At 36.1% G+C, this 15,150-nt stretch overlaps 1 protein-coding gene across 1 annotated transcript in view; it reads left to right on the top strand.

Annotated features, from left to right (window-relative positions):
* The window catches only part of LOC141560984 (uncharacterized), a 103,769-nt gene that overhangs the window by 47,878 nt on the left and 40,741 nt on the right, over nt 1-15,150 (top strand). Inside the window, exons 5-7 of the mRNA XM_074299855.1 lie at nt 2,205-2,315; nt 6,668-6,727; nt 8,346-8,456. Of these exons, the coding sequence (XP_074155956.1) occupies nt 2,205-2,315; nt 6,668-6,727; nt 8,346-8,456 (282 nt within the window). The remainder of the gene's footprint in view (nt 1-2,204; nt 2,316-6,667; nt 6,728-8,345; nt 8,457-15,150) is intronic.

Below are 15,150 nucleotides of genomic sequence, written 5' to 3'. Positions count from 1 at the left end.
ACTATGCTCACATGTGCTGTGCCTAAGAGCCTCCCACTGGCTTGCCAAAACTCCACCTTCATTGCACTGGGTTCCTTCCTCTTTTACCAGAATGAGTGAGACATTGCCTGAAATCCTTCTTAATCATAGTGTCCTTTAAGATCTTTGTGTTTGTCCTGTTGTTCCTGAATCCTTTCAGAGGCCAGCTTTATCATGGTTTCAGGGAAAACCAAGGAGAGCTCAAATAACTTTCTGGATTCTTATGCACATCTTGATTCTTCTCTGCAACAAATCTCTTGAGAGCTGCAAGGAAGATCAAAACGTAATCTGCCAATGTTTAATAAATATACCAAAGTGTCATACAGCAGAGAGAACATTTATTGGCACATATCTATGTAAATTTGAGACTCCCCCAGTGATTGCAGACATCTTTTTTCACTTGCCACCCTGAAATAGGGTATACTACTTAACACAGCTCATATTTGGCAGGGACAATTCTGTAAATTTCCCATACTATTTAGGGAAACGCATTTCTCATTGATTAGAATGCATTTGTACCAAATCCTTAGTTTGAGATCTCATTTCCTTCGGGTACATGTGAATTTATAGATTCTATGCCTACTGAACATGAACTCCCTCTGGTGAATCTTGTCAATTTAGAAACATTTGAGTGTCTTATCAGTGATAGATTATATTCATTTCATTTGTCTCAGAGGGTTATTAAGGAGCATTCATTCACAATAACTCCTCAAAAAGGATCTAGCAGATCATGAGATGAAGTTATAATCTATAGTAAATTAAATACTATTTCCAGAAATGTAAGTCCTTATTCTCAAAAATGCTGATGTGAATCTAGTATGATAACACTTTTAGCAGATATTCCTATGAAGTCAAATTCTTGAATTCAATATGTTTTTTTTTTTTTTGTTTGTTTTGTTTTGTTTTGTTTTGTTTAAACACCTTGTGCTTTAGATAGACTGAGTTGGGTTTGACACAGAAGTATGATATGCCCATCAAAAGAGTAAGAATTTTTTAGGATAGATGATAAAATTGTAAAGTTCCTAACAAAGGAAACATAGTCTACACTGGTTAGACTACATTTGGAGCAGTGAATTAAGATTCAAGTTCCATTTTTGTTTGAAAAGCCTGATTCTTCGCATCTTACTAGGACTGGAAGTACTGGAACTATTTATTCACAGATTGGATCCTCTTCTTGATCATCATGGCAGCTATTTTTCTGGGATGCACCAGCATATATCTGCTTATGCCAGTTTGAGACCCCTGACTCCCAAGGACCCACAACATCAGTGCCATGGAGAGTGAACAAATGCTGGGCACACCCCAATACAGCTCAGCACTCCCAAAAAAACAAAAATTCTACAGGCCTCATTTGGCTCTTATTGGTCCCATCCCTTTTATCAGCTAGGCCTATAGAGGTGGACTTATCACTATGCTTATGCTGTGACTTAAAAGTGGGAATTCTTTTCATGGATATCAGACCACTTCCACTACTTAATGAAATCAAAGACTAGGGTAGAGGATAAGTATCCACACCAAGGCTTCAAGAAAATTGCCCCTGGGAAGGTAGCCAGGAAAATGAGAAATAGTGAAATCTGCTCTGGCAAAAATATGTTGAATAATTGTGCTTCTTTAGCTGAGACCAGAACAACTGCAAAAGGAATCGTGTGATCTGTGTAATCTAGGGTTTGAAAGAGTTGGTGTAGACAGGAGAGATTTGACTTTTGTTTAAGCTGAGAAGTCATTAGGATCAATGATTTGCAGTTGCCTGTCAGAGTGATCTATTCAAGGTAGCTCTCTTCTGCTGTGATCATTTAAAAATTCTTCTTTGCCTTTGTATGTGACTTAGTAGGTTAATATGTCCAAAATGCACTCCATCACCTGGTCCCCCAACTCTTTGGCAATGAAGATTTCCAAACATATCAAAAGTAATTTTCCAAGACCAAAAACCCTGTTTACAACATGTCTGGAAAACTTTTCTGCCTTGAATGGGACTTCATACAGCATGAATTTTCTTTTTTTTTTTTTTTTTTTATGTGAAGCCATTTCCACATTTTAATGGCATAAAAATGAGGAAAGCCGATGAGTACCAATCCCTCAGCTTAAACAACATGTATTGCTCATCTTCTTACAATGTTACAATCATCATCATAATATGCCACTTAACGTATAACATTTTCTTGACATAATATTTCTGTTGCCTCTAGATTGTAGAAATGAAAGTAAAAGATTCTGGCTCTTAAAGCCAAAGAAGATAGGCCCACATAGTCCTGTTGCAGAGACACACAACTTGCCTGGGCCATCCCATTCTGAATCTGGTAAGTGATTGGGGGAAGAAAATGATTTTTTTTCCCCAGAAATATTTTTGAACATGATCGAAATCCTAACAAGTTCTAAAAATCTATTTTTGAGTTTATTACCAAAAAATGTTAGAAATATTAAGTCTCCCATACACTTTGTATTACTCTTAATGAAAATGGGATGACAATTTTTTGTGTTTTTCATTGGTGAAACAGCTTATAGTATTAATGCATGAAGGTCATTATTTCATGCCTCATCTGCCAATTGCCTTTCTGTATTTTCACACATATTGGGTGAGCAAATTAATTTTTAATTTTGAAAACCTCTTTGATGCTTGTCCTTTGATTTAGGAAAAAAAAAATCCTTCTTTAAGTACATTGGAATTCAATTACCTATGCTTAAAATATAGTTATAAAAATGATCCAGCATCGCTCTTTACCCTCATGAATCTCCAGCAATTCTGGAGAAGACAAAAGATTAAATCCTTGTCTTTAAAACATATTTTAAGATACTGTCTTATGGTAATATGAAAGTATAAGTGGTTTGTATGTTATAAAATTGCCACATGAAACTTTTGTCGTATAAATATAGCTCTTGAATACAAAATATTAAGATATGATTCTAGTCAAAGTGGATTTTCTTTTTCTCAATAATATTTCAATTTCCTAGATATATTTAGGATAGTTTTCAACATTTACATTTTTTAAGATGTTGACTTTCAAACTTTTAAATCTTCCTCCTTTTGACCCCCACTTCCCAAGACTGATCCCCAATATAGGAGATCTATGTCCAGTCCCATGAAATATGCTGCTACATTATTTATGCTGTGAAAGAAGAATGAAAACAAAAGGGAAAAACCACTGAAATGAAATAAATGAAAAAATTAAAATCATCTGCTGTGATGTGATGTGAAACATTTAGTTTCCATGGTTCCTTGTCTGCAAATGGATGGCATTTGCCATCTCAAGTCTTTTGGAATTGGCTTTGATTGCTGCCTTCCTGAGGAGGCTTAAGTCTTTCACAATGAATTTTCTCAGGCTATTGATATTGTTGTGTAGCATGGGTTCCTGGTTCTAGTCACTTGACTTAGCATCAGTTCTAGTACAGACATTATAGCTGTGGTTTTGTTGTGAAAGTCCCTGCTCATCCTTTCTTATAGAACATTGTACTTGATTACATTCAAATACAACAACTGTTTCAAGTCCTTCGTTTTGTACCCCTGGGTCCCTTTTCTATTATTCTGATCTCTTTGGGGTTCAGATACTAATTTAGAAATGTTGGATCAAAGAGTTTGCACAGTTTTGTAATTTTTTAGGCATAATTCCAAAGGATCATCTTCAGGATGATTGGATCCTTTCTGCCAACTGTGTCTTTGGTATGTCTGAATGATGCTTTATGTTGCTCATAGAGTCTTTAGTTTTCACAAGCCCAGTTTCAATTTTAAGGTTTTTTTTTTACCCCTGGGGTTAACTTTTGCCCTTTCCGTTTGGTGAATTTGACTTTGGAATTGTTCACTTTCTTCTGTGAATTTCTGGGCTTCCTTATTCAGGCTGTGGAGTCCTTTTTTCTACTTCTTTCGCTTTACACATTTCTTTTCCCATGCTTTCTGCTATTTCTCTTCCTAGATTTTTAAAATCCTTCTTGTTTTCTTTCTGGAGACCAATTTATAGTCCACATTGAAGCTTGGCATGTAGACATTTTTGTCTGTTGTTGTCTTTGGAGTTTGTGTTTGGATTTTCCCTGTTTTCATGGATGCTTTTTGCTTCTTGTTCAGTTTAAAAATTTGAGCTCTAGTTCTAGGGTATAGGGAACATTGTTCCAAAGTTTCTTATACACAGGGCCAGTTCATTGGTTTCTGCTGCAGCCAGTATGCGCATTGCACTAGGATGGTCCACAATTTTATACCCTGTATTCCCGAAGGGCAATTTGTCTGCTAATCTAGGTTGGGAGACACACAGCTGTCCTGCTGAGTCAATACTGTGTTCACATGTTCTGTGCCTAAGAGCCTTCCACTGGCTTGCCAAAATTCCACCTGCAATGCACTGGATTCCTTCCTCATTTACCAGAATGAGTGAGACATTGCCTGAAATCCTTCTTAATCATAAGGTCCCTTTATCTTTGTGTGTATCCTGTTGTTCCTGAATCCTTTCAGAGGCCAGCTTTATCATGGTTTCTGGGATCAATGGATTCCAGGATTTCCTCACATAACTTCCTGGATTCTTATGCACATCTTAATTCTTCTCTGCAACAAATCTCTTGAAAGCTGCAATGAAGATCAAAAATGTTATAAGCAAAGGTTTAATAAATATATCAAAGTCTCATACAGCAGAGAGAACATTTATTGGTGCATTTCTATGTAAATTTGAAACCCTCCCAGGGATTACAGACAACTTTTTTCACTTGCCACCCTGAAATAGGGTGTACTACTTAACATAGCTCATATTTTGCAGAGACAATTATGTAAATTTCCCACTCTATTTAGGAAAACACATTTCTCATTGATTAGAATTCATTTGTACTAAATCCCTAGTTTGAGATTTCATTTCCTTCAGGTAATTGTGAATTTATATATTCTATGTGCACTGAACATGAGCTCTCTCTGGTGCATCTTATAAATATAGAAACATTTGAGTGTCATATCAGTGATAGATTATATTCATTTCATTTGTCTCAGAAAGTCATTAAGGAGCATTCATTCACAATAACACCTCAAAAAGGATCTACCAGATCATGAGATAAGGTTATAATCTATAGTAAGTGAAATACTAATCTAGGAATATAAGTCCTTATTCTCAAAATACTGATGTGAATCTAGTACAATAACACTTTTACCAGATATTCTCAGAAAGTCAAATTCTTGAATTTAAACAATAAACTCTGTCAAGTAGAAGATGACAATGTAAGATGATCCTGTGTTTGGGAGATTATTGATATACATTTTTTTAAACACTTCGTGCTTGGATAGACTGATCTGAGTTTGACACAGAAGTATGATAGGCCATCAAAAGAATTAAGAATTTTTTAGCGTAGATGAAATAATAGTAAAGTTCCTAACAAAAGCAACAGAGTACAAGCTGGCTAGACTACATTTGGAGCAGTGAAGTATGATTCAAGTACCATTTTTGTTTATTTTATTTATTTTTTTTTGAGGCTGGGGTTAAGTAACTTGCCCAGGGTCACACAGCTTGGAAGTGTTAAGTGTCTGAGACCAGATTTGAACTTGGGTCCTCCTGAATTCAAGGCTGGCGCTCTATCCACTGCACCACCTAGCTGCCCCACATTTTTGTTTTAAAAGCCTGATTCTTCTCATCTTACTAGGACTGGAAGTACTGGAACTATTTATTCACAGGTTGGATCCTCTTCTTGGTCATCATGGCAGCTTGGATTGGCTATTTTTCTAAGATGCACCAGCATATACCTCCTTAGGCAAATTGGAGACGCTTTACTCCCAAGGACCCACAACATCAGTGCCATAGAGTGTAAACAAATGTGGAGCACACTCCAATACATCTGAGCACTGCCAAACAAACAAAAATTCTACAGGCCTCATTTGGCCCTTGTCTGGTCCCATCACCTTCTTTAGCTAGGCCTATAGACATGGACTTATCCTATGCTTATGCTGCGACTTAAAAGTGGGAATTCTTTTCAGGGATATCAGACCACTTTCATTACCTAATGAAATCAAAGACTAGGATAGAGGATAAGTATCCATACCAAGGCTTCAAGAAAATTGCCCCTGGGAAGGTAGCCAGGAAAATGAAAAGTACTCAGATATGCTCAGGCAAAAATATGTTGAATGAATTGTGCTGCTTCCGCTTAGACCAGAACAACTCCAAAAGGAATTGTGCAATCTGTGTAATCCAAGGTTTGAAAGAGTTGGTGTATACAGGAGAGATTTCACTTTTGTTTAAGCTGAGAGTCATTAGGATCAATGATTTGCAGTTGCCTGTCAGTTATAGATTCAAGGTAGCTCTCTTCTACTGAGGTCATTTAAAATTCTTCTTTGCTTTTGTATATGACTTAGTAAGTTAATATGTCCAAAATCCACTCCATCACCTGGTCCCCAACTCTTTGGCAATGAAAGTTTCTAAACATATCAAAGTAATTTTCCAAGACCAAAAAGCCTGTTTACAACCTGTCTGGAAAAGTTTTCTGCCTTGAATGGGACTTTATACAGCATGAATTTTCTTTTTTTGATATGAAGCCATTTCCACATTTTAATGGCATAAAAATGAGGAAAGATGATGAGAACCAATCCCTCAGCTTAAACAACATGTATTGCTCATCTTCTTACAATGTTACTCTCATCATCATAATATGTTATTTAACGTATAACATGTTCTTGACATACTATTTCTGTTGCCTCTAGGCCCATGTAGTCCTGTTGCAGAGACACACAACTTGCCTGGGCCATCAAATTCTGAATCTGGTAAGTGATTGGGGGAAGAAAAAAATCCCTCTTTAAGTAATTTCTCTTCCTTTTGACACCCCACTTCCCAAGATAGCTGACCTTTATTTCCTGGAATGCAACCCTGTCTCCATTTTTTCATGATCAGAATAGTGTTATTGACTTTTATTAGGGTTGTTCTTTTTCTTTATCTCTACAAAAATGTAAACTGCTTGAGACTGTACTATTTTATGTTGGTTTTATGTACTGTTTTAGTTATTTATTTATTTATTTTGTTTATTTTATTTTATTTTTCTTTATTTATTACTTATTTATTTATCATTTATTTATTTATTATGTATTTATTATACATATTTATATATTTATATATAAGTATAAATTTATATTACATATATAATATATATTTGTATATTATATATATTTATATATTATAATATAACTTAACATTATATATTTATATATTATATGTTAATTATTATTATATATTTATTTACTTATTTATTATTTATTCATTTATTGTTTATTTTTAAATTTATTTTATTTTATTTTTATTTATTTTATTTATTTATTTTTATGTGTGTTTTTATGTACTGAGTAGTATAGTAGTGCCTAGCAAATTGTAAGCTCTTAATAAACTCTTCTTAATTGATTCTAAATTTGTTTACCATGAATTGATAGACCAAAAAATGCAATTAATTTTTAAATAGTTAAAATAATGCTTGTCAATCAATGCTAAAAATACGTGAAAATTAAAAAATAAAATCAACAAAAATTAACAATTGCTGGGCACAACCCAATACAGTTCTCACAGTGTCAAATTATCAAAACTTCTACAAGCCTTTCTGTCCCCAGCCCTTTTTGCAGCTAGGTCTATGGACATGTACTCCCTAGTTCATAATATAATTTAAATGTAGGAACAATTTTCATGGATATCAGGCCACTTTCCCTGCCTAATGAAATAAAAGACTAGAGTAGAGGATGAGTATCCATACTGAGGCTTCAAAACAGTTGCCTTTGGGAAAGCAGCCAGGAGAGTGCGAAGTAATGAAATTGGCTCACCCAAAAATGTATTGAATGAATTGGGCTCCTTTAGCTTAGACAAGAGAAAGTGCAAAAGGAATTGTGGACACTCTGTAATCCAAAGTTTGAAAGAGTTAATGTATACAGAAGGGAACTGACATGTTTAAGCTGAGAAATCATTAGAATCAGTGATTTGGAGCTACCTGTCAGAGTGATAGATTCTAGGTAGTTATCTTCTACTGGGACAGTTTAAAATTCTTCTACCCCTCAGTATGTAAGTTAATATGTCCAAAATCAACTCCATCACCTGGTCCCCAACTCTTTGGCAATAAAGCCTTCCAAACTTATCAAAGTAATTTTCCAAGACTAAAAGCCTGTTTATAGCCTGTCTGGAAACGTTTGTGGTTTTAATGGGACTTCATAAAGCATGAATTCTCCTTTTTTGATAGGAAGCCATTTCCACATTTTAATGACATGAAAAATGCTGATAGAGGATGAGTCTCAACCCCTCAGTTTTAAACACAATTATCACTCATCTTCATACAGTGTTACACTACTCATCGTAATGTGTTGTTTAAAAGATAGCATATTCTTGACATAATATTTCTGTTGTCTCTAGATTGTAGAAAGGAAAGTAAACGATTCTGGCCCTTAAAACCGAGGAGAATAGACCCTCATAGTCCTGTTATGGGAACACATAACTTGTCTGGGCCATCACACTCTCATTCTAGTAAGTAATTGGGGGAAGAATATTTCCAAGAAATATTTTTGAATATGTTCGAAATCCTAAATTATGCAGGTTTGAATTTATTCGAAAAAAAAAGTCAGGCATGTTAAGTCTACCATACAATTGTATCCCTCTTAAAGAAATTAGGATGATAACTTTTTGCCATTTTTTTTAAAAGCCTGATTCTCCCCATCTTACTAGGACTGGAAGTACTGGAACTTGGATTGACTCTATCTAGGACACACAACTATATCCCGCTTAGGCAAGTTCATGATCCTTTACTTTCAAGGACCCATCACATCAATGCCATAGAGTGTGAATAACTGCTGGGTGTGCCCCAATACATCTCAACACTACCAAACTCAAAAGTTTAGAAGCCTTAACTCACCCCCCATCTGTTCCCAACCCCTTCTTCAGTTAGGTCTATGGATGAGGCCTCCCTTGCTGATGCTGTGAGTTAAAAGTGCTCTCACTGTTCATGCATATCAGGCCATTTCCACTGCTTAATGAAATCAAAGACTGGGATAGAGGATGAGTGTCTCTACTGAGGTTTTAAAAAAATTTCCCCTGGGAAGACAGCCAGGAGAGTGAGAAGTACTGAAATCTGTGCTCAAAAGAATGTGTTGAATGAATTGTGCTCCTTTAGCTTAGATCAGAGAAATTGCAGAAAGATTTGTGGGATCACTGTAATGTAAAGTTTGAAAGAGTTGGTGTATACAGAAGAGATTTGATTTGCGTTTAACCTGAGAAGTCATTAGAATCAATGATTTGGAGCTTTCATTCAAACTAGGTATCTTCTATTGTGACAGGTTAAAGTTCTATGCCTTAGTGTGTAACTTAGTAAGTTAGTATATCCAAATCAACTTCATCACCTGCCAACCAACTGTTAGACAAGGAAGCTTTCTAAGCTTATTGGAGTATATTTCAAAGGTAGAAAGCTTACTGGCAGTCTGGTCTGAAAACTTTTTTCCCTTGGGCAGGACCTCATAGACTATGAATTTTTCTTTTCATGTACATGAGGCCATGTTTCCTTCCTAATGAAAAGATGAATAGAATAGGGGATGAGGTTTAGTTCCTAAGCTTTAAAACAAGTGTTAGTCATCTTCATATAATATTATACTTTTTATTATAAATTTACAATTAATATATTCTTCACATAATAATTCTATTTCCTTTAGATTTTATGAAGAATAAATGTAATATATTCTTCTTCATAAAACTTAAGAGTATAAAACTTTTTGATACAAGCAGTCCTGAGACATAGGAGATACCTGGAGTATCACACCCTCAACCTGGTAAGCAACTGGAAGGATTTTATTTACAAAATATTTTTAACCATGTCTAATTTCTTAATTAGCTGGGTTTTACTTTATTCCAAAACTTGTCAGTTAAGGTAACTGAGTCTTTATCTTCATCATGGAAATTGGAGGATAATTTTGTGTCTTTTCCCCTCAAGTTCTCTTTCAAAGTGCTCTGAAAAATTGCTACATAAAAATTTTAGTTGTTGAATGAAGAAACCTTATCATATTATTTTTCATACCCATACATAAGAATTGTAAACTTGCCTGTCTAATTTTGAAACATTGCATATCGTAAGCTATTGTTTAAGTATCCGGTTGTTCATTTTGATTGGGTTCGTTTGATTCCAGAATGATTCACATTAAAATGTGTAAATTTCCTCTGATACTTTTCTTAGTAAACTCTAAATTTGAAAGCTATTTTTATTAATACTGTGCTAACATGTTATATGAGAATAATATATAATATATGAATAAAATATTATATATAATAACAAGCCTGTTTGAAATGAAATATGTAACTCATAAGTCATTGCAAACTGATATAAAGATATCTAGAATTCTCATTCATTAAATGGTATTTGGATTTTAACTTTATTCATAAATTCCAGTATATAAACATATACTTTCAGCTGATTCACAACTTGACTCATAACAATCAACAAGTAATATTTTTGTTTGTTTTAAAACTTATTTATTTAATATATTTTCCCCAATTACATTCAAAATGTTCTTTTACATTTTTAAAAATTTTTTTATTAATTTTATACTTATAACATTTTTGGACAGTATACATATGCATGGTTAATTTTTTACAACATTATTCCTTGCACTCACTTCTGTTCTGAATTTTCCCCTCCTTCCCTCCACCTCCTCCACTAGATGGCAGGCAGTCCCATACATTTTAAATATGTTATAATATATCCTAGATACAATATGTGTGTGCAGAACCGAATTTTTTGTTGCACAGGAAGAATTGGCTTCAGAAGGTAAAAATAACCTGGGAAGCAAAACAAAAGTGCAAACACTTGGCACTCATTTCCCAGTGTTCCTTTTCTGGGTGTAGCTGATTCTGTCCATTATTGATCAATTGGAACTGAATTAGATCTTCTCTTTGTTGAAGATATCCAATTCCATCACAATACATCCTCAAACAGTATGTTGTTGAAGTATATAATGATCTCCTGATTCTGCTCATTTCATTCAGTATGACTTCATGTAAGTCTCTTCCAAGCTTCTCTGTATTCATCCTTATGGTAATTTCTTATGGAACAATATGACCCGACCTGCGGGTCTCGAACTAAGGGGGTCTGAAGCCACGTACAACCTGTAAGCAAAGCTAGTAAGGCAACAACCTGGGAATGGGTGAAGAAAGCAAGAGGCGGAGACAACTCTGTGCAAAGCAGAATAGCTCATTTATTGAAGGAAAGTACAAGGCTTATATATGTTTCCAGAATATAGGTTTGAAAAAACAGTTCTGTGACTATGTGACTAGGGGAACGTTTGATGATTAAGGAACATCTGGTGGTAGATATGTGTGACCTTGTGATATTTTATGGCAGGATGCTCTCAGGCTAAGAAAGAATGCTTTATTGCTAACACCTGGGCTTTATGACCTTCAAGGCAGGATGTTCTCATGCTTCACTGTATTGCTTATCAGTTCTTGGTATTTGGGGTGTGGGGCAGAAGCTCCAGCATGTCCCCCTTCTTCAATTAGAAGATAGGAGGGAAGGCATTTTAACTCAGAAGAATCATGTCTAGCCAATTTGAAATTTTAATTATTATAATCCTGTTGTTATGGTTTTTCTCAATTCTATGCATAGGGAGGAGAGCACTGAACAGAGTGGAGAATTAGCAGAGGCTTCTGTCCCTAGGGTCATATGGTCCACTGCAACCAACAGCTATGGGGAACACCAATTTTTGTTGAGTTTGTCTGTCTTTGTTAGGCCGTTGAGTCATAGGTGGTCCTGTCTATTCTATGGTAGGCAGAATTCCTAATGACCATATGTATTGCAGGCCGATTTGAGACGGGTATCAAGCAGACAGTCCTGATGATCTTCCGGTGCTCGTGTGTTGCTGAGGTCAGTACCTTTCTGCCTTTCAGGGAACAGCCAGTGCATTATGAGTTTTGCATCTCCATCTCCGTATTTCTCTCCCCTAGCAAGAGTATGAGAAAGCCTGGCCTTTTATAAAGGCTTATCAGCCAATTAGAGGTTAGAATTTGAGGGACTAATTCTTATGAATATCATTTTGCCTTCTCTCTTATCAAAGGTGGGAAAAAAGATTTTTGTGAGAGTAAAGGCCAATGCCTATTGATGTACAACAATTTGCATTACATCAGATAACTGTGAGATTTTATTTAACATTATCCGATCCAAACTTTCTTGATGCCGCCAAGCAGCATTGTTTTTTATCATAAATTGTGGTAGACTCGCAGCTAAAAAAGCTACCTCCTGTTGAATTTGATATATTTGTATTTCCTCTATCACATTAAGAGCCAAATTAACCAATGATATAGCTGTATCAAAAGAACTGTCTCGTTTCATTCTAGTTAATTTTCTTATCATGTCTACAGACAAAGAAGGATTTTTACCAAAAAATTATTTAAGGGTTTGGCACATACATCTGTGCAGGTGCGGGGTACGGAAGGGCTTCACTAGTTGACTCGTTCCGTATCGTCTGTATCTTGACAGTTCTTTATTAATTGTCTATGCCCAGGGAGGGAGCCACTCTTCTCTGGAGCACAAACATCTCTAGGAATGGCTAGTTCCTATCATCTAGTGTCAAAAATATACAGAGTTCATGGAACGGTCAAGTTCCCATAATTTGGAAGCTGAGGCCTGTTAGATTTGAGTGAGCTTATAATCCTAATATGAAATTTTAAATTTCTTAATCATTTGGCCTTAAGATCACGAAAATAATAAGAGGACTGAGCTAGTGGGGTAAAATTAGAGTAAATTAATTTCATTTTCCAATATATAAGACAATTACACATATATAATATAACTAGAAAGAGTAATAATAATACTATGGGTATAGCTAAACTATTAAAATAAATGGTAGCGCTACCTGATCTAAATAAGAAATCATACCAATGGTGGTTAGTATCTGATGTCACTAAATGAGAGTTGTCCTGCAGCTATAAGAGTCTGTATTCGATGTTCATTTAATGCGCGCTGATTAGACTCTAATAGTTTCTTTATAACTAAAGATCTGTTTAGGATATCCATATATATGAAGTAAAGCAAAGTAATTAGGTAAGACAAAAGGTAACACATGAAATTAATACATAAGAGCCCATATCTTAACTTGACAATACACAATAGTTCCAGTACACCAAAAAGAAGTACACATAGCATTTTCAGATCATTGTTTCTTCCATGCTTCTAGTAAATTAAACATATAATCCCACATTGCAACAATCTCTGAGCATTTTCTTTTTGTATCTAGGTACACATATTTTGTAAAGAGCATTTGGTCCACTTAAATAATTTACTAATATTTCCAGTAAAACCCAAACTAGTAATAATACTATCATCAAAAATCTGTAGAAATTGGCCTTGATATTTTAAAGTATTTTGGTGGGGTAGGATCATCGTGGGCAACTATTGAGCATTTACAGTCAAAGCCTGAGAAACATCTTGTCCAGCACTGCGCAGTCTGCTGGCCAAGGTCTCAAGGTCTATTGAATTAACTATACCCAAACCAGTTCCAGCACCACCAAATAAAGTGTCATACCAGGTTCTTTTCTTTCTAACACAATTTGTCAGAGGAGGAAAAGTTACATTATTGGTACAAGTTTTAGGAACTCTTATGATTGATGGAGGATGTTTTGTAGGAGGGGGAGATGTCAGTAATAGATATTTTATCTAATAGTGAGGTTTCAATACTGCCATCAAGATTTTACATGCACAGTTCATCAGTTGCTTTTCAATGTTTGTCTCAGTTTGTTCTCTGCATTCAGTTGGGAAGTCCACACTCTCGGAGTCCACCAGTCCTTTAATTCTGATGTGCTGAGTCCACTCTCTTTCCTGTGTAGCACTGCTGTATCTGGATCTGGATCAGTCCTTTCCAGCTCGGGGTCAGCTTGTCCTCCTTCCATGTCCGAGCCAGGACCCCGTCTCCAAGCTAGAACTCATGCATTGTGAATCCTAAGGAGGAGTCTGAGCAATAAGCCTGTTTAGTTGTAAAGTTTTCAGATGTTACAGTAAAGACATAACATATTTCCTTAAAAACAAATCCTTGGTTTCAAATATTGGATACAAGGAAGAATTTTGAATCCCTTTTGGATAAGGGTGACCATGCAATAATTCATAAGGTGACAATTCCACATCTCTTCAGGGGTTTTGTTTTAATTCTTAATAAGGCAAGGGGAAGGCACTTGGTCCAGGGCAATTGTGTCTCTAATGCCAATTCAGTCAGTTGCTGTTTAATTTCCTTATCCATCCTTTCCACTTTACATGATGAGGGAGGATGCTATAGCTTGGGCCACAGATTGGAGGATCTTAGCTGTGAAACAGGTGCCTTGGCCTAAATCTTTCTGCTCCACCATCCCACACCCTGGAATGATATGCTCAAGAACTGCTTTTATAATTACTGGGGCTGATGCCCAGGCAAAGGGAATGGCCTCCACCCATAAGGTCAGATGGTCCACTACGACCAACAAGTATTTGAGACACCCCACTGACAGCAGCTCGGTAAAGTCCACCTGTATGCTTTGGAAAGGCCTGATACCAGGAGGCCTTCTTCCTTTTAGACTTGTCATTGGGCCGTCCTATTCATTCTCTGACAAACAGGACACCCGCTGACCAGTTGTCTGCCATTGTGTATAAGCCAATGCCACAAACCTAGTCAGCACCACGTCACACAGGTCTCAGACATCCCAATGACTGCCCCGATGTAAATGTTGGGGTACATGTCTCATACCTGCTGTGGTCAGTACCTCTCTGCCATTAGGGAGGAGCCAGTGCCCCTCTTTTATCCTTCTGAGCGCCAAGGCTTTTAGATTTCCTGCTTCTCTTCTGGGGTAAGGGAAGGTGGAGGATTGGAGGCAGAAATGCCAGAATTAGCACCATCATCTCCTCCATACTTAACAGATTCCTCTTCTCCAGGCTGCTTTGCTTCCTCATCTGCAAAGCAGTTTCTCCTTATCTCAAATGAATTTCCTTTTTGGTGCCCCTGCACATGAATCACTGCAGCATTCTTAGGTAACATAAGATTAGTCAAAATTTCAGTGACCAATGCCCTGTGTGCCAATCCCGTTCCTTTACTGTTTACCATTCCCCTTTCTTCCCATATTTCCCAAATATATGAACAATTCCCCAAGCATATTTTGAATCAGTCCTTCAAGCAATTTTAGGGCTTGATTTACTGCATATAATTGACAAATTTTGAGCTGA

Source organism: Sminthopsis crassicaudata, chromosome 3 (assembly GCF_048593235.1).
Source record: "Sminthopsis crassicaudata isolate SCR6 chromosome 3, ASM4859323v1, whole genome shotgun sequence".
Lineage (NCBI taxonomy): Eukaryota > Metazoa > Chordata > Mammalia > Dasyuromorphia > Dasyuridae > Sminthopsis > Sminthopsis crassicaudata.
This window is presented reverse-complemented; position numbering and strand designations above follow the sequence as displayed.